The following is a 19524-nucleotide window of genomic DNA, read 5'->3' on the forward strand; positions in this document are numbered from 1 at the left end:
CCTTACTTTGCCAGCTCAGCTGTTTTCCTCACTCTGGCCCAGCTGTGCTTGCTCCGTTTCGTTATTCTCTGCTCATCCCGGTCCGTGAGGCTGTGTCCTTTGCTACAAAAGATGCAGCCACAGACTGACCTCTCTTGTCCCCCTTTCTAACTTTCTCCATGAAACTTTCCCATTTGATTTCATCAGCTTTGTTTATTTGCACGTTTTACAATACATGCCAGCTACTCTTCACTTGGAAATAAAAGACACCTGACAGAAAGATGCTGGATTCCCTCTGCTATCACCCACATGTGGTCACTCCCGTTTTAATTCCTGCAGTATTTCTCAACTCAGACAACTTGGGTCTTATCCTTGGACATGCCGTTTTAGAAGATCTGCAGTGAGTCCCAGACATACATACATACATACATTTATTTGTTAGAGAGCACGAGTGGGGGGGGCAGAGGGAGAGAGATCAGCGTAGAGCCCAACGTGTGGCTCGATTCCACGACCCTGGATCCCACGACCTGACCTGAAATCAAGAGTTGGATGGACATGCAACCGACTGAGCCACCCAGGTGCCCCTGGATATCTACGTGTTTTTTTATTTATTTATTTTCATTTTATTTTTTATTTTTTTTAATTTACATCCAAATTAGTTAGCATATAGTGCAACAATGATTTCAGGAATTAGATTCCTTAGTGCCCCATACCCATTTATCCCATCCTCCCTCCCACAACCCCTCCCTTAAACCTCTGTTTGGTCTCCATATTTATGAGTCTCTTCTGTTTTGTCCCCCTCCCTGTTTTTATATTATTTTTGTTTCCCTTCCCTTATGTTAATCTGTTTTGTCTCTTAAAGTCCTCATATGAGTGAAGTCATATTTGTCTTTCTCTAATTTCACTTAGCATAATACCCTCCAGTTCCATCCATGTAGTTGCAAATGGCAAGATTTCATTTTTGATTGCCAAGTAATACTCCATTTTGTGTGTGTGTGTGTGTGTGTGTGTGTGTGTGTGTGTGTGTGTGTATACACACCACTTCTTCTTTATCCATTCATCCATCGATGGACATCTGGGCTGTTTCCTTACTTTGGCTATTGTTGATAGTGCTGCTATAAACATGGGGGTGCATGTGTCCCTTCGAAACAGCACACTTGGATCCCTTGGATAAATACATAGTAGTGCAGTTGCTGGGTCGTAGGGTAGTTCTAGTTTTAGTTTTTTGAGGAACCTCCATACTGTTTTCCAGAGTGGCTGCACCAGCTGGCATTCGCAGACATCTATACATCTATATTTTTTAAAAGGGCTATTTTTTAGTGGTAGTACTGTGACATTTCTCTGCAAGTCTGTCATGAGCCTTTTGTGTCTGTTTTTGTAGAATTTATTCTCTTTTTTTATTATCAGATTTTTTGCTTTCTGGAATTTTAAGTTAATCCCTAAGGTATATCCAGGCTGAATTTATATGGAATTCTTCACCGCACTATGTAGTAGATTCTCATGAGCAATTCTTCACACTCTTTATAGTTTGTATATGATATCAAAAGCTTTTCATTTTCTATTCTGTCAGGAATACAGGAGGTTACCATTTTGTAAATGAAAAAAACTGAGCTGCATCGTTTGGGGCAAGTTATTTATGTATTTCTTCCCATACCTCCACCTCTTAGAAGTTTTTAGTCTTCGTAATTGCGGTGTAGCTCTTTAAGTTCCTCCCAGTTTGCTCTCCCAAGCGTTCCTGTTTTCAGGTATAGCTGACAGTTACTGTGTTTCCAGTCAAATCTGAGGAAGTAAGGAAGAAAATGAATATTGATGGATGCATGCTGCGGGCACAAGACAGTGCCTGGCACAGAACGTCATGAATGTGTGCTAGGTAGCCTCTACTGGGTTGGCTACATGCCTTGGACCATTTATTTTGGTTTCAAAAAGGATTTAAGGGCATTTATATTAAAATTTGGGGTGGTTTTATTCAAATGGGAGAGAGAAGGGACATTAGTTTTGTGTTGCTACCATAACAAACCACCACACATTAAAGCAGCTCAGAGAACACAAATTTATCTTCCACTTCTAAAGTTCTGCAGAAGTTCACGTGCGTGTCAGCATAGGTCGGAAGTCTTGACATGTTTCTCGCCAGGTTGACATCAAGGTTTCAGCGGGGCTGGGTTCCCTTCTTGAGGGTCTTGCTCCTTCAGGTTGTTGGTGGAGTATCCTTTCTTGCAGCTGTGGGCCTGAGATCTCCATACTCTTGCTGGCTGTCTGACGGCCGCTCCCAGCTTCTAGAGCCCACCACCTACCCACATTCCTGGGCCCCTCCCCCCACCCCCCTCCTCCGTCTTCAAGCCCAGCAACAGCAGGCCTCCTCCTTCCAGGGTTGCATCTTTCTGACTCTTCCTGGGTCATCCCATCTCTCTGCTCTGACCGAAGCCCGTGAAGGTTCTCTGCCTGTAAAATCTTGTGTGGTTAGATTGGATCCGTCTGGATAATCCAGGATAATCTCATCTCAAAGTCTGTAATTTTAATCACATCTGCAAAGTGCCCTTTGCCACTAGAGTAACATATTCACTCTCAGTTTCTAGGGATTAGGGTGTACATTTCTTTGTGTGTGGGGAGTGGCCTTATTCTGCCTACCATAGAGGGCTAAGGAGAAAATTAAATTGAAGTCAAAAGCAACATTAATACTTGACTTTGTATACACCTTTTGAAGTGGGCACGTACTAAGCAGTGCAGAGAGAACCCTTCTCATTTATGTTAATGATAGTATGCATTACTTTTTATAAAAGTAGATATACACATGTTGATTTATTTCTGATAGTGGGTCTTGAAAGGCATTGTTCCTCTGATTCCTCTTTAAAAGACCACAGTGTGATGGGAAGAATGTAAATATACAATCAGTATATTTACACATATGAGACTTTTTCTAACATAACTCATTGAATCTGAGCAGTAATATCCATGATGAACGCTCCATTTTACAGGTGAGGAAAGGGAAACTAATTGTCATATCACACAGCTAGTAACTGACTAAGCTGGAATTTGGAATTTGAACCCAGGTCTTTCTGACTCCAGAGTCTGTGCTCTTTCATATCATATGTATTTCTTGATTCCCACAAATGACCTCTATCAGACTTCTTTTGTTGGCTTACCAACTTCTGGGTTTATTGAGTTGCTGTGGGAGGACATAGTCCCTCGGTCCCCTTTACTAAACCAGATGCCACCTCCGCTCATACAAAACAGGGAGAAAAGGTAAAACAACCATAAAATCCTATATAAAACAAGAATAAAATCCCGTCTGTGCTCCTTACCAGCTGTATGAGCTTGGGCTACATCCTTAATCTACCTTGGTGTCCTCATCTAGAAAATGGAATGAATAAATAATATATATAATACTGACTTGAATAAGAAATAGTTACTATCTCATCTTTTTATTCTGCTCTCTGAATGTTACCATAATTTCCCCATGTGCATTGAAAAAGTATCACAAACTTGGCAGTGCTGTGTAGCGTTTGAGTAATGCTGGCATAGCAAAAATAATTGTTTTGTCTTCCGTGTGCCCTAATATGTTGGTCTTTTTCTCCCCCAGATCCCCGCTTAGCTTGCTAGTTCGTGGCCAGCTGATAACTTCGAGGAGTTGACTTGAATTGTTTCTTTCCTAACTTGTGTTGGTGTTTTCTTGCGCTTAGTATATTTGTTTGCATGTGTACAGACATTTTCTTACGGAAAGTTCCTTACTTTGTCAGCATTGTTTTAACAAGATCCAAAATTGTTTATCAAGATCTATTTTATTCCAGATACCTGTGTTTTTAGCAGCTTTGCTTAGTCTAGTCTACATGACCATTCAAGTCCAGTAATGACTTAGAAAGACTCTATAGAGTTTTGTTCTGGGAGGACCTGTTTGATTATAAGGAACAGAGACCTTCTCCAACTAGCTCCAGAAAAGAAGTTTTGATAATAATTTAAGGAGTGCCCATAGGAATCTAAGAAAAACTGTAAACAAGTCTTAGAGAACAGGTCACTCAGAAATGTTTTCCTCTCATGGCTTCTCTTTCAATCCTTGAGATAATTAGGGATGTGTGTTTTTTGGTTTTTGGCTTTTTAAAAATAGATTATTATTTTTTTTAAGTTTATTTATTTTGAGAGGGAGAGTGAGTGTACATGAGCAGGGGAGGGGCAGAGAGAGAATCCCAAGCAGGCTCCAGGCCCAGTGTGGAGCTCAGCACAGTGCTTGATCCCAGGACTGTGAGATCATGACCTGGGCCAAAATCAAGAGTCAGACACTTAACCGATTGAGCCACCCAGCCGCCCTCCCCCTTTTTACTCAAATTTATTTTATTTTGAGAGACAGAGTGCGAGCAGGAGAGAGAGAGAGAATCCCAAGCAGGCTCCAGGCCCAGTGTGGAGCTCAGCACAGTGCTTGATCCCGGGACTGTGAGATCATGACCTGGGCCAAAATCAAGAGTCAGACACTTAACCGATTGAGCCACCCAGCCGCCCTCCCCCTTTTTACTCAAATTTATTTTATTTTGAGAGACAGAGTGCGAGCAGGAGAGAGAGAGAGAATCCCAAGCAGGCTCCGTCCATGCTGTCAGCGCAGAGCCCAACTGGATCCGATCTTATGATTTGTAGGACCGTGACCTGAGCTGAAATCAAGAGTCAGACGCTTAGCCGACTGAGCCACCCAGGCACCCCGACAATCTTTTTATTATCAATTTCTGACTTTATTTCATATAGGTAACAGCGTGTAGACTATGTGCGTTGATTTTTCAGTTTTTGAGGCCAATTTTGTAGCCAGGTACTTGGTCAGTGTGTATGCATATTCTGTGTGTGCTTGAAAAGTGTATTGTGTATGTTGTAGGTTCAGGGTTCCATACGTGTTCATTAGATCAGACTTGCTGTTTGTATATTCTTAATAGTTTCTTGAGTCTTGAGGTAGATGTTAACATCTAGTATGAGAATGGATTTTTTTTTTTTTTTATGTTCTGTTAGATTGATTCCCTCCCCCCCCCCAGCAAATTTCACCGCTAATTTGTAAGGTGTATATGGCTCAGGTCTTTACATCTCGCTGAAGAGTTAGTTATTCTTGGTCATTAAGTTACCCTCTACTTTTTTACGTGCTGTGGGGTGTTTGTTTTGTTTTGTTTTGTTTACATACTGTTTATTTGGTAGTGTAATTTTCGGTACGCAAGTGTTTGATATTTTGAATATTTTTTCATTCATATTTGCCTAGTATGTACTTTTTCATCATTTTTCCTTTTTTCTTTGGAATCAGGGTTATTTTGTTGTTATTTTATTTTGTTTAGGAAATAAATATTACAGATACAGTTGAAGCCCCTTGTGTATCCTGCACCTCCCTTTGTACCTAGATATAACCACTCTCTTGAATTTAGTGTGTATGATTTCTAAAAAGGTTTCCAAATGATTATTACATATGTGTATATGCATTTGTAAACAGTGCACAATAGTTTATGTATTTTTTCAACTTTATGTTAATGGAATTTTAGTGTACTTGCTCTCAAATGTTTTTGTTCAGCATTATTTTGAGACTTGTCTGTATTAACGTATTTTGCTCTGTTTTGTTAGTATTAATTGTTAGATTAGTTTAATTTTAATTATATTCTATTGATTTAATTTTAAATATATTCTGTTGTTTGACTATACCACAATTTTCTCATTCTTTTCCCTTAAGGAAATTTTAGGCCGGCTTGTTTGTGGTGTTATAAAAGACAGTACACTGTGTGGATTATTTTTGTGCCTGCCTCCTTGAACACATATGCTGACGTTCTGGAGATTTACCTTATGGTGGAACTGTGGGTGCAAGGCGTGCACATCTTCTGATTTACCTGCAAATCTAAATCATTCTCCAGGATAGTTAACTCTCATTTTTGTTCTTTCAGCCCTACTAAGTTGTCTTTTTTTTTAAGGCCTGTGTTTTTTATAAAGCCCATTGCTATATTATTTTAAAAAATTCTGAGAAGCTTTTACTAGGAGAATTTAATCATTGATGGAATTTGAATTAATTTATACTATGAGGCCTCACCGTTGTTCAGTCACATGGGCAGGGATCAAGGCGTAGATCACAGGCATGCCCATTTGCCACGGGCTTTTGGATAAGGCCGGCACTGTGTCCTGCCATGTCCCAGGGTGTCCCACATAGGAAGCAATACTGTGGTCACATTTTCCAAGCATGTATAGTGTCACCTATTCCTTATACGACAACGTAGAAAGAGTCTAATGGAAAGAGCATACCTACCACTAACTCCTATTTGTGCAAATGAACAATTAATTAAAATTCCTGAGTTTCCTGTTTGTAAAATGAGAATAGTACCTGCCGAGCGCACCCTATAGGCTTGTTCACCAATGCTGTAGGTTTTGGTTTTTGTTTTTTTCAAACTTTATAGCTGTCTTTGAAATTCACGTGGCAGTAGTTTGTTTCCTTTCATTTATTTAGTTTATATGTCAGTGTAAGTGGCGGATTCACGCTTGTTCTGCTGCCCCCAGGCCCCCCAGTGTTATTAATGTTGATGAATAGCTCCTCCTTCAGCATTCGTCGACCTTTAGCAATAATTACTATGCATCTAGGAGGCCAGTACAGTTGACCCTTGAGTGACATAAAGATTAGGGGCACCCCCCAACCCCCACTGTCAAATCCACAGGTAACTTTTGATTCCCCAGAAACTTAACTACAAATAGCGTACTGTTGACCAGAAGCCTCACCAATAATGTAAACAGCCAGTTAACACGTTTTTGTATGTTACATGTATTATACACTGTATTCTTATGATAAAGGAAGCTAAAGTAAAAATGTTATTAAGAAAACTATAAAGAGAATACATTTACAGTGCTATACTGTATTTATTGAAAAACATCCACGTATGAGTGGACTCGCACAATTCAAACCCATGTTCAAGAGTTAATTGTACTGTTATTCTAAGTCCTCTCTGGTTATTTTAGCTTAGGCAGCACTCTTGAAAACTTTCCAAGAGCCTAGTATTTGTAATTACGATATCTTGAGTAGTGCGGGGGCTCCTCTGCTTACTTGTTACCTTGGTGAAGTTCAGACCTCTTCCACTTCAGTTTTCTCATCTAGAAAAAGACAGTAGGGATGCCTGGCTAATATCTATCCCACAGGATTTTTGTGTTTGAAGTAAGAAATGTCTGCAGGTATCTTGTAAGCTGCAAAGTACTTTATTAATAGTAATCCTTACAAATAATTTTTCTTCTTCCTTTTTTTTTTTTAAGTTTTATTTATTTAAGTAATCTCTACACCCCAACCCCGAGATCAAGGGTCGTGCACTCCTCCAAATGAGCCAGCCAGGCACCCCTAGAGGTAATTTTTCGAATCTGTTGAGCGTCGTAAAATTAAATTAGTGGAGGAGGTCTTGGCTATAGAAAAAGCTATTCGTTGTGGTTATTTCAAACTGTAATTACTTGAGTTGAGGGAAACAGGATCACATGTTAATCTGCAAAATGGCAGTTCTTTGATCCTGAAATTTTCTTTGGATTCCATAAAGGAAAGTCCTTTCCTGTGTCCGGTAGCCTCACAGGCCACTTGAGATTGAAACAATATCAGGTAGGAGGTGCTCTTTTTCACCTCGGTTCAGGAAAGAGATATTAAGGTCTATGGTTATCTTCCACCCCAATTTCTTTTACACTCACTCTTGGTACCTGAGATACCTCTTGAATGGGTTATCTTGATTTTGAACCCCTTCGGGCAGTTTTTTTTAGATCTTCAGAAGTCTTCGCTATAAGTGAATCTGTCGATCAAAGAATATCTTTTTATCTTCTTGGGCAAAGTATCATTAGTTCAGTTTTAACCATTTCGAAGGTCAAAGGAAAAGTACACATTTCCAAAATCACTTATGCGCAAAGCTTTACGTAACTTGATATAAAAATTAATAAGTAGGGAAATGAGTTATTACAAATTAAAGCAATAATAACTGTATACATGGTGAATTGATTCACCTGTTCTTTAAGTAAAGGTATTTGTTATGCTTGTTCAATATAACCTTTGGTATAAGGTGAAGAAATTCTACCGGTTCCACAGCTAGGTGGGTTTTTAACTGGTTGAATAACTGTATCCATAAAGGGCTGCCCTTGCAGGGAGCACGCTGCCGCATTCAGTCCTGGCTTTTGTTTTTACATTTCACATTAGTAACAACTTGGATAAGATCCAATTTGGTTGAAAGAGCTAATGTGTGGATTATACCAGACAGAATCCAAAATGACCTTGACAGGCCGAATGATTGGCTAAATTTAGCAAAATGGAAATTAATGAAGGTAAAGCCTTATATTTATTTTAAAAACAACCATGCAAATACAAGATGGAAGTCAGCTGGTAAATAGCACATGTCTAAACACTTCATGTTTTATATGACTTGGTTCAGTATGACTCAGGTGAGTAATAAAGCCAACAAAGGAATAAATGTGATGCTAGGTATAATATACAGACAAGGCAGGTAATAATTCTGTCAGAACTCAACTACAATTCAGTTATGGAAACTTGTTTCAGGGGGATGTCTACACACTGAAGTGTATGCTCGGGAGGCTAATCAGGGTAGTATGATGGCTGTATCAACCATGACGTTGTAGGAACAACTGAAATAACAGAAACATTTCTTTTATCCCCCTGCCCACCAAAATAACAGAAACATTTTAACCAAAAAAAAGAGAAGACTTAAAGGAGAATATAATAATGACTTTTAAATACTTGAGTGACTGTCAAATAAGAGCGACTTAAACCTATCCTTTTTGGCTTTTCATGGGCAGAACCAGGACAGTTAGTTTTTTTTGTTTAAGTATTTACTTATTTTGAGAGAAAGAGTGTGCACGTGAGTAGGGGAGAGGCAGGCAGCAAGGGAGAGACAGAGAATCCCAAGCAGGCTCTGCACTGTCAGCGCAGAGCCCAGTGTGGGGCTGGAACTCATGAACTGTGAGATCATGAACCGAGCCAAAATCAACAGTCGAATGTTTAACTGACTGAGCCACCCATGTGCCCCGAGGACCATTAGTAAAAGAGATAGATTTGGACTCCCTATGAAATGGAAAAGAGTGGGATGCTTGGCTGGCTCAGCTGGAAGGACATGTGACTCTTGATCTCGGGGTCATGAATTCATGCCCCACATTAGGTGTAGGGATTACTAAAACATTTTTTAAAATAAAATAAAACAAAACAAAACAAGAAATGGAAAGAGTTTGTTAAGTCGTGAGTCGGTTTGTTACTGGAGTTGTTCAAACAGAGGTTTGATTAACACGTATTAAGGCTTGGAAGATGGAATTTATGCAGAGTAGAGAATTCGATTTGTTTTTGTTGTTAAAGAAATTTAAGATACTGTTTAGGCAGTTCTTGTGCTGGAATTAGAAGAATGAACAAAACTATTCCACCCTACAGGGGAACCAATTTGCCATAATAATTACAAGACAGTGGCATAGCAATAGGTACAGAGTACTGACGGAACATGGAGAGGATTCATTCTAACTGGAATGAATGGCTCGTAACAGACTCAGACTTCCAGCAAACATTTATTGAGCACCAGCTGTATGCCGAGTGCTGTGTAATGGCTTTCCATGTACTCACAGTAATCCTAGGTTCCTGTTGACTTTGTTTTACAAATGATATATCAGGTATGATACCAGCAGACATGATCTCATTTATTTCAGTAATCCCCCCCCCCCCCCACCTAACAATCCTGTAGAATCTGTGCTTTTGCCCCTACTTCATATTTGTTTATGTGGAAAACAGAGAATTGAGCTGAGCTCCTCAGGCTTTTACTTTGCCAGGAAGGTTATACAGAGTGTGGCAGGATAGGGGTTTTGTCGGGATTTTGTGGGGGCTTAAAACTAAAGGAATCTGGGGCCATACTGTGAAGAGCATTGTGTGGCAGACTTTAATAAAGAGCTAGTTTATCCTCTGGATAGCTTCAAAGAACCCTCCTTCCCCATCTCTAAATGGGATAAGACTTTTTTTTAATGTTTATTTTTGAGAGAATGTGAGTGGGGGGACAGGCAGAGAGAGAGAGAGCGGGACAGATGATCTGAAGCCGGCTCTGCGCTGACAGCAGCAAGTATATGGGATAAATTTTTACCCTTAACTCAGATTTCTGACAGTAATTAGTGATCCCTTTCCAACTTCTAATCTTCTTTTCTTTCTTGGCCTTTTTTCCTCCATTCTTTCTGGCTTCAAATTTCCTTTCTTGGAGAATTTACCTTAGAAGTGAAAACACTGGGACAGCCGGGTGGCTCAGTCAGTTGAGCTTCCTACTCACGGTTCTTGAGATCAAGCCCCACATAGGGCTCACTGCTGCTGTCAGCTTGTCAGCACAGAGCCTGCTTTGGATCCTCTGTTCCCCTCTCTGCCCCTCCCCCACTTGCACTCTTCCGAAAATAAATAAATACTAAAAAAGAAAGAAGTGAAAAAACTGGGGCACCTGGGTGGCTCAGTTAGTTGAGCATCTGGTTCTTGGATTTTTGACTCAGGTCACGATCCCAGGGTCATGGAATTGAGCCCCATGTCAGACTCCACGCTGAGCAAGGAGCCTGCTTAAGATTCTCTCTCCCTCTGCCCCCTGAGCACATGTGCGCGCGATCTCTCTCTCTCTCTCTCTCTCTAAAATTAAAGAAAAAAAAAAGGGGGAAAGACCATGTTGGATTTGAGCAGGAGTATGTGAATTTTCAGGCTTAGCTATAAGTCTGGTTAAAAAGTACTACTGATTAGTATTCTTTTGTGGCTTTTAGGAGTTAAAAAAGGAAATTAAATCTTTTTCACAGCACATTATTTTACTCACAGGCTCTCCTGTAATTTTCTCCACAGACCAACATTTAATGTAACTATTTTTGGTTACGCAAGAAGTTTTGCTAGTTATTTAAAAGCCGCGTCAGTATGGAGATCTTAAATGAGGCTGGTAAAAGTATTGCTTATATAGTGTTTGATGCTAAAGTAGATCCTTTGAAACACTTATGCATGTATTTTAATGATGGAAGTGATAAATGTTCATGATGAAAAATGAAAATTAAATACTGCCTTATGTAAGTATGGTAAACAATGGTTTTGTGTATCCGTGCAGAAATTTTCTGTACATCTGTAAGCTTGCGTGTGTATATGTGTCCCTATTTTACCAATAGGATTGTACAATTAGTACTGTTCTACACCTTTATTTTTTTTTTCTTGTTGATACGTCTTAGGTGTCTTAACATATCATCACATGTAAATCTGTCTCATTCTTTCTAAACACTTGCATAGCTGAACCATGATTTACTCAGTTCCTCATTCTGTTTTTCCTGCAAACAGCAGAAACCTACCATGGTTGATTTAAGCAGAAGATTTTATTAGAAAGATTGAATGTTCATAGAATTGATAGGAGAGCAATAGAATGAAGCTTGAAAATGGCAAAACCAAGGAAGGCAAAACATAGCCAAATTCCTGCTTCCAGTATAGGTTGCTAAAGAAGATGCTGGATATGTGTCAGCGTATATCTCCTCTCCACTGTAGGCACCACAGATTCTCTCTTTATAGTGTCTGCTATTGGAGCCCGCCTTCGAGTCCAGATTCTGGACAAGAGCATCTGACCGGCTGAGTCTGGGTCACATGTCTGTGCCCTGGCTACTGGGGAGTTCAAAGAAAGGTACTCTGATGCTGGGTTGCCAGAAATAAATGTTCACTTACACCTGTTGCTGAATATTGTTAATACACAGCATAACACAATTGTGGGTTTTTGTAAGAAGTAAAATTTGTGGCTGACTAGGATTTATATTTGTATTTTGATAGATACTGCCAAATCACTTTTCACTAAAAATACGGACTTAGAATATCTAATTTTGAGCTTGATAAATATTTTGTATACTTAAATTCAGCAGGCTAATCTCAGCATTGTCTGTGTTGACTGGTGCCTAGTCTATGTTTAGGAATGTAGCAGTTTGATTTAGTTACTGTTACCATGTACTTCGTGGGCTCTTGCCAATATAATGTAGAAACTGCATGAAATAGGTTTTGTTTTGTTTGTTTTTTTGCTTAGAGCCTTGAACTTTGATCTCATTTGTATCAGAGCGTGCTATTTAGAGACCACAGACAGTAAATTTATTGAGTAATAATTATAGCGTATATTTATATCCCTAAACATCTTCTTCCGTAACATCATGGAAAAATGTTCTCTGCAAGCTGCTTCATTGAAATGTGTTCTTGAGATGCTGCAGTTCTTATGTGGAATCTTTGCTCATGAAAGGATTAGGAAAATAGTCAGATTAAAGTGTAATATACCTGATATATTAACGGAAACATTGTTGGGGTCAAGTCAGTGTCAAGGAGATAGTATTCATTTTTTTAAAACCTTCTTCACTAAATTTCTGCCCTGTCAGAGTCACTTAGTTATAGAATATTGTCTTCTTCTACTTAGTATTACTACTAATAATACCCGGAAAGTGAGATAACATTATTTTTAGTTAGGAAGGGTATCGGTTGTGAGGTATCTGAGAAGAACGAAATGAGGAGGTTGGATGGCATAGTGGAAAAATACGATTTCGAATCAGAAAACCCGATTTGGAGTTTCAATTCTGCCTCTTACTTGAGGCATATCACTTAAACCTCAGTTTCTTCATCTTCAAAATGAGGTTATCATTTCTTCCCTGACTGACTTCATAGGCTTACTGTTATGATCAAATAAGATTGTGTGTGAGGAGGGAGCCTGTTTTCACTTTCAGACTGTCAAAAACCATGCAGATATTTTAAACAAGGCAGAAGCATATGAGCATATCTTGAGTACAGAAGCCCATAGATGCAATAAAATCGGAAGGAAGGGTGTCTGCATTGAAGTGGGTCCGTTGGGTATTTGACAGGTAGCGGGAGCCCAGTTGTTCTAAGCTGGGTAATTACCAAAGCTGCTAAGTGGAAAGCAGGCTAACCATGTTTTGAACTTTACCTGTACCGTGGGGAAACATCTCCAGCATTTTCAGTTAAACTGACCACGTAGGGGCTGCAGATTAGTTATCGCTGGAAAACTAAACTGAAGACAATTAGACACTGAAAGCAGTATTTTAGTTGGTTATATCTAGGGCAGCGGTTCTCAGACTTCAGTGCACATCAGCATCACTGGGACAGTTTGGTAAGACATAGATTGCAGGGCTCTGCCTCACAGGTTCTGATTCTGGAAGGCTGGGGTGGGGCTGATCGTTTGCATTCCAACAAGTTTCCGAGTAATAGCTGAAGCTTCTGGTCTGAGGACCATATGTTGAGAATCCCTGCTTTAGAGAAACCGTATAATTTATCATCCAAATGGATTCAGAATTTGTCAGGAAAACAACTGAGCCTTCCCCTGGCAAAGCAGGGATGGGGTCATCCTAATTTCATTTAATGGAAAAATCTTTTTACAAAGAGGTTTCTGTAATAGAATCATCACCTGGTAGATGACTCGTGAGACCTAAATTGTATTTATTTATTTGCATAGGTGTTTGTTTTTGTAAGTCACAGTAATAGGTACATATTTGATTGCAACCCAGGGTTCAGATGTACGTGTAAGTGCATCTGTCTCTCTTAAAAAAAAAAAAAAAAGAATAAGAGCACACGTGTGTGTGTGTGTGTGTGTGTGTGTGCACGGGAGGGATAGAGGGAGAGGGAGAGAGAGAATCCTAAAGCAGGCTCTACACCCACTGGGAGCCAACACGGGCTCAATCTCACAATCATGACCCAAGCTGATGTCAAGAGTCGGATGCTTAACTGAAGAGCCACCCAGATACCCCAATGCATACATCCCTTTAAAACAGATGTTTCCAAACAGTACTTAGCCTTGTACAGTACATACGGTCTAATATTTGCTCTTTTCTAGTTCTTTTTTTTATGCTCGTTGTGATCCACTAAATTGATTTCATGACCTAACTGGCTATAGCCTGCTGTTTACAAAACAGAGCACAGAGGACCTCTAGGATTCTGGCAAATTGTGACACTCTTAAGATTCTGAGAGGTAGTTGTACTTCAGTTTTCTTCATTCTGATTCTTCTCAAACACTCTAGCCATTTTCCACCATTAAAATGAGTGGGGGAAGGTCCCAGGAGTTGGAAGAAAAGAAAGGTATGCCATTTTTACCACATTATGCTGTCTTACTTGCTATTAGATTTAATGTTTTATTTGTTCCCCATGGAAATTAGCAGATGCCCCAATTTGTTTTACAGTTTTTTAAAATTTAAATTGCATCTGGTTTTGTATTTTTTTTTTTTTTTGCATTCTCCCTAAAAAAGACAAACTAGGCCTTTCCTAAGAAAATCTAAACTTGGTTTATATTCAGAAACCCTCAACTTCACCGGATTAAATTTGGTTTGTCCTAATGAAGGTTCTGTTAACCATACTGGTTGGATCAGTCATACTCCAACTAGGAGACTGAGACCGCATAGGAATTTGAGCAGGGAAAGTCTGATGTAAAGAATCATTAACTATACCGTGGGATTAGAGTAACAGGGAGTTGGCTACGAGGTAAAGAGATCTCCGATGAATACAGTCGCAGCAGACAGAGGCACATCCTCCGAGCGTGGAAGGAAGGAGCCAATCTGGAGTCCAGACCTCTTTGGAGGGGCATGGCTGAGGCCCACTGGGTGGCAGAGAATTTCACCCACGGGCCATGATGGATTAGAAAGGTGCCATCAGTCCGTGTGCTGTTGGGAAGCATTCCATGGGGAGGAGCTGTGCTGGGACCGTCAGGGAAAGCAGCCTGAAGGAACACTAGGGAAGGTTGGCCTAGGAGAGCTACGGAGTGCTGCCTTCTGCCGACGACACTTGCTGTCACGCCAGCTGGCAAGGGAGAGATGTTCTGGTCTCTCCAGCAGGCAGTGAAGGTTTGGAGTTAGGAGGCGCTTGATTGATAACTTGTGTACACACTAAAAAGCTGAACTTTTCAAAAGAAAATTACACTGAGGTTGGCAGATGATAATCAGAGAGGGGATTCTAATTCGGCACAGTAAGGTTTTCATTCTCTAGCATCTCTTCCCTGAAAAATCCAGTGTCGAGTAAAAAGCTTTTATTTATTATTAGTAAATTATTTTCTGAGAAATCGTTGTTGTTGTTGTTTTAATGTAGACTACTAGAGTTTGTCATTACATAGAAAAGGCTAGTCTCACCATGTGACCTTTTCAGTGAGCAGGCAGTACATGAATGCCACATGCACTAAGCAAGCGTCTGTCTTCTAGGCCGGGCCACAGTGCAAGGTGGTTTTCAAAACACAAAGCGGTGAATTTCTTCCTGAGGGAGGAAAGTAGATGTGTAAATTAATAATAAAAGTGTAAGGGGATAAGTGCTTACTAAAGCATTATGTAGAGTACTATGCCTCAGCATGGGATAAAGTGTCAACCTGCCTTTCAGTGCTGGGGAAGGGAAAAGAAGCACAGACTCGTGATCTGTGTGCTCTCTCTTCCATTCCTCAAAATAACCTTACGGATAAGGTAAGTGGTATGGTTGCCATTATACAGACGAGCAAACAGGGCCTGGAGACCTGAAACAGCTTTTCCTCCCAGGGTCCTACACAGGATCCAGATCTAGTCCGGTACATTTGTTCTCTCTTAAACTGGCGGTGTACTTTGAAATGCAAAAGGCTATTATTATAGTAAAAGTTTCCAAATGTAAAGCACGGGACCAGATTCTACTGTGAAGGATTTAAAAGTGAATTAGGTATGTCCTGGCCCTTAAGGAGTCTATAGTCTAGCAGTGATGATAGAATGTGACAAGGGCTCTGACGGAGTACTGGGAAAAGCTTGGAATTTTCATAAAGAAGTTCCAGAATCCAGAATGCCGGTTCTTCTTGGAAACCTCAGAGTAAGATGGCATTTCAGGAAAAAAAATTGAACATTGAAAGAAAAGGAAAAAAAAAGGATAGTGTTCAAGCTGGTTCTTGAAAAGTGGGTAGGGTTTATTTAGACAAGTAGAAATGGTAAATAATCAGAATGTACAAATAGGAAAAAACCAAGTTAGTGGTCCTTTATTGTACATCTGTTAAGTGCCACGCCTTATATGTTCTTCAGTATAAACCATCCGGTTTATTATTTTTTATTTTTTAATGTGTATTTATTTTTGAGAGAGAGACATAGTGCGATCAGGGGAGGGGCAGAGAGAGAGGGAGATACAGGGTCTGAAGCAGGCTCCAAGCTGACAGCACAGAGCCCCATGTGGGAGGGGCTTGAACTCTTGAACCATGAGATCATGATCTGAGCCAAAGTCAGATGCTTAACCGATTGAGCTACCCAGCTGCCCCTAAACCATCCATTTTAACTGTAGTATAGTCCCATGTCAGATAGTTACTGGAAATAAGATTTTCGGAAAGATAAATTCATTACACATGTTGGACCTAAATCGTGATAGAGTATGGTTGAATTTGAACTTTATTCTGTAGACAGTAGAATAGGTGGAAGTTTTTAAAAGAAAAGAATACCAGACTAGAATTATGATTACATTAGAAACTAAAGGGGAGCCTGGCCGGCTCAGTCGGTTAGGTGTCCCACTTTGGCTGAGGTAATGATCTCATGGTCTGTGAGTTTGAGCCACACATCGGGCTCTGTGTTGACAGTTCAGAGCCTGGAGCCTGCTTCAGATTCTGTGTTTCCCTCTCTCTCTGCCCTCCCCCACCCACACTCTGTCTCTGTCTCTGTCTCTCTCTCAAAAGTAAATAAACAATAAAAAAATTTAGTTAAAGAAAGATACTAAATACACACACGTGTATATATTCATATTGTAGTACAGTGGCAGAGACATACTGGATGTTAAATGTAATCCCTTCCTTCCTTCTTTTCTCATTCATCCCTGGTGCAGTCATACATAGGACAGATTAGGAAGCTGGAGTATAGTTAGATGATTATTATGGTGGTCCAGGTAGGGGGTAATGAAGGCCTTATCTAAGGCAGTGATAGTGAAAATGAAGTAGTTACTGATGAGAGTTGTAATTAACAGGATTTAGGAAAGAATGTTGCATGGAGTGAAAAATTAAAGGGGTGCCTGGTTGGCTCAGTTGGTTAAGCGTCTGTCTGTTTCTTGGTTTTGGCTCAGGTCTCACAGTTTTGTGAGCTCAAGCCCCACATCGGGCTCTGCATTAGCAGTGCAGAGCCTGCTTGGGATTATCTCTCCCTCTTTCTCTGCCCCTCCCCCACTCATACTGTCTCTCTCAAAAATAAATAAACTTAAAAAAAGAAGCAAAAATTAAAGATGAAGGTAATTTTCAGGTACTTTTCTATTTCAGAAGAGTATGTCAGATACAGGCTCTTTTTTAATTTATTTTTTGAATGTAAAAGTAATAAATACAATGGTAATGTTAAAGCATTATGAAAGGGCAGAAGATTGGCTAGGAGCAGTGAGACGTGGTGGTGAAAGATGACAACATACAAAGAGAAACAGATCAGTAGTTACAGTTTTGGTAAGATCCACTCCCCAAGGGGTGGTCTAAGCATAGTGATGTCCTTCCAAAGAGTATAGAATGGAAAGAGAAGGAAACAGAGTTACTTCACAGTGGAGAAACCTGTCAGACTACCTCAGGCAGGTGATCAGGAATAATCAGTCATGTTGATGGTATGTACCCTTGTTATGATAGTAGGTACCTTTGTAGAGGTGAGAAACTACTCTTATCTCTGTGGTCTTCCTCCCAAACATCAGTAACTTGAGTCAGTCATGGGGGGAAAAGTCAGACAGATTCCAGTTGAGGGACATTCTACGGCACCCTAACCAGTCCTGCTAAAAATTGTCAGGGTCAAAAAACAGGAAAGTCTGAGAAACCGTCATAGCCAAGAAGAGCCTAAGGAAACATCATCGCCAAATGTTAACATGGTGTCCTTGATGAGATCCTGAGTCAGAAAAGGACATTAGGTGAAAACTAAGGGGGAGAAAAAAATCGATACAATGGGAGAGGTCAAAAGCAAAGAGGTTTCATAAAGAATGCAGAGTAAGGGGTAAGCTATCAAGTTAAGGCTTCTCTACTCACTGTTAGGTGTCCGTCGTGGGTCCTCAGCAAAGAGTAGCTGAGTAAGGAGTAGGGTTGGTGCTCTTCCTAAGCCTGTTTTTTAAAATGAGTTTTGCCCTCCGTGAGGCCTGACTTCTTCACCTCTTGGTCTTGAGCTCAGGTCCAGATGTGGTTTCCTAGAGTCCATGCCATGCCCAAGGTGAGTGAGATCATCACAGAAGGCCATTAGTGTTCTTCTTTTCCAGCATTTACAACAGAGCATCTAGTTTTTTCTTCTGAAACCAGACAATTACATTGATTATTTTATACACACGGCCAGAAAGTCTCCATACTTTAAAATCCGAAGAATACCTAACTCACTTTGTGAAGGGAAGTTATTAAGTATTATGGAAGCTCCCTAGGGGTTAAGGCACTTGAGTTAAGTTGTAAAGATAAGTAACCATTAGCTAAATGGAAAAAAATCACTGAGTATTTGGGGAAAGAACACTTAAAGTATGCTAAATAAATATGTGCAGATGGCCGGATGTGTGAGAAATACTGACATGATCTGCTCTACTCATATTCATGGTTTTGGTCGCATCCCAGAAGTGTTTAAAGTACTCGAAGTACTCTAATATTGTAAACCAGAGGTACAGAAGTAGTGGCAGATGATTTGCTCCAGGGGAAAGAGGGCTGTATCCCCACAACTTCCTATTTCCTTTTCACTTGATTGATTCTTCAGCAACTCTTTCAGCCTTGTCGTCAGCCTACTTGTTTCTGTACCTCCCATTTTCAGGGGAAAGATACCCTGTGTTTTGAAAGCTACATCCTCTTGGAAACTTTGTCTAATTTCTCTGTTCGTATTCATTTATTTTTACCAGTGCCTGGAATATAAGTACTCCGTAAATATTTTTTGAGTGGCCATCTCTCACCTTTCCTCCTAGCCTTCACTGATAGATTTGTGACCTAAGTGCTCTGTAGGCCCTGTTCCCCCTTCCCTTAACTGCTCTTACGATTTCTGGTGTTTGAGGCACTTCACCGATTACGGTAGACATTATTACAGGTGGAGTCAACACACCTGGAAGACTAACAACACAAAAGTCCCAGGAGGAGGAGAGGAAAGAACGATGACTCCGGAGAAGCGGGTTGCTTTCCTAGGGCTGCCGTAACTAATGCCCCCGAACTTGCCTTCGGACCTCAAACAACAAAACTCGCTTACAGTTCTGGGGGCCGGAAGTGCAGAGTCCAGGTATCTTCAGGGCCGCTGTGCCTCTGAAGGCTCCAGGGAAACTTCGCCCGTGTCTCCTGTAGCTCCCGGTGGCTCCGGGTGCCCTTTGGCTTGTGACAGCGCAGCTCCGGTCCCTGTCTCCGTCTTCACATAGCCTGTCACCTGTGTGTGTATGTTTGCCTCCCCCTGCCTTTCTCTTGTAAGCACACTTGTCATTGGGTTCAGGCCCCAGCCCAAATCCAGGCTGACATGATCTCAGAATCCCCGATTACATCCGCAGAGATCCTTTTCCTAAACAAGGTCACACTCACAGGTTCTAGGGGTTAGCCCTTGGACATCTCTCTTTGGGGGCCACTCTTCAGCCTGTTACAATAAGGGGCCGGATCAGTACCTAATGGAAGTGGTCGAGGGGATTGCTGTCTTAGTTGTGAG

At 40.6% G+C, this 19524-nt stretch overlaps 1 protein-coding gene across 3 annotated transcripts in view; it reads left to right on the plus strand.

Annotated features, from left to right (window-relative positions):
* Window positions 1-19524, plus strand: part of RAB2A (RAB2A, member RAS oncogene family) — an 85901-nt gene that overhangs the window by 4499 nt on the left and 61878 nt on the right. The window contains exon 1 of one of the 3 annotated variants that reach the window (XM_042973549.1): window positions 11540-11591. The exons of 1 other annotated variant lie outside the window; for it this stretch is intronic. In XM_042973549.1, coding sequence (XP_042829483.1) covers window positions 11555-11591 — 37 coding nt within the window. In that variant the 5' untranslated portion in view covers window positions 11540-11554. Of the gene's footprint in view, window positions 1-11539; window positions 11592-13663; window positions 14027-19524 lie in introns of those variants that run through there. One more of the 3 variants, XM_042973551.1, reaches the window with a different exon arrangement.

This window comes from Panthera tigris, chromosome F2, assembly GCF_018350195.1.
Source record: "Panthera tigris isolate Pti1 chromosome F2, P.tigris_Pti1_mat1.1, whole genome shotgun sequence".
In the NCBI taxonomy this organism is placed as follows: domain Eukaryota; kingdom Metazoa; phylum Chordata; class Mammalia; order Carnivora; family Felidae; genus Panthera; species Panthera tigris.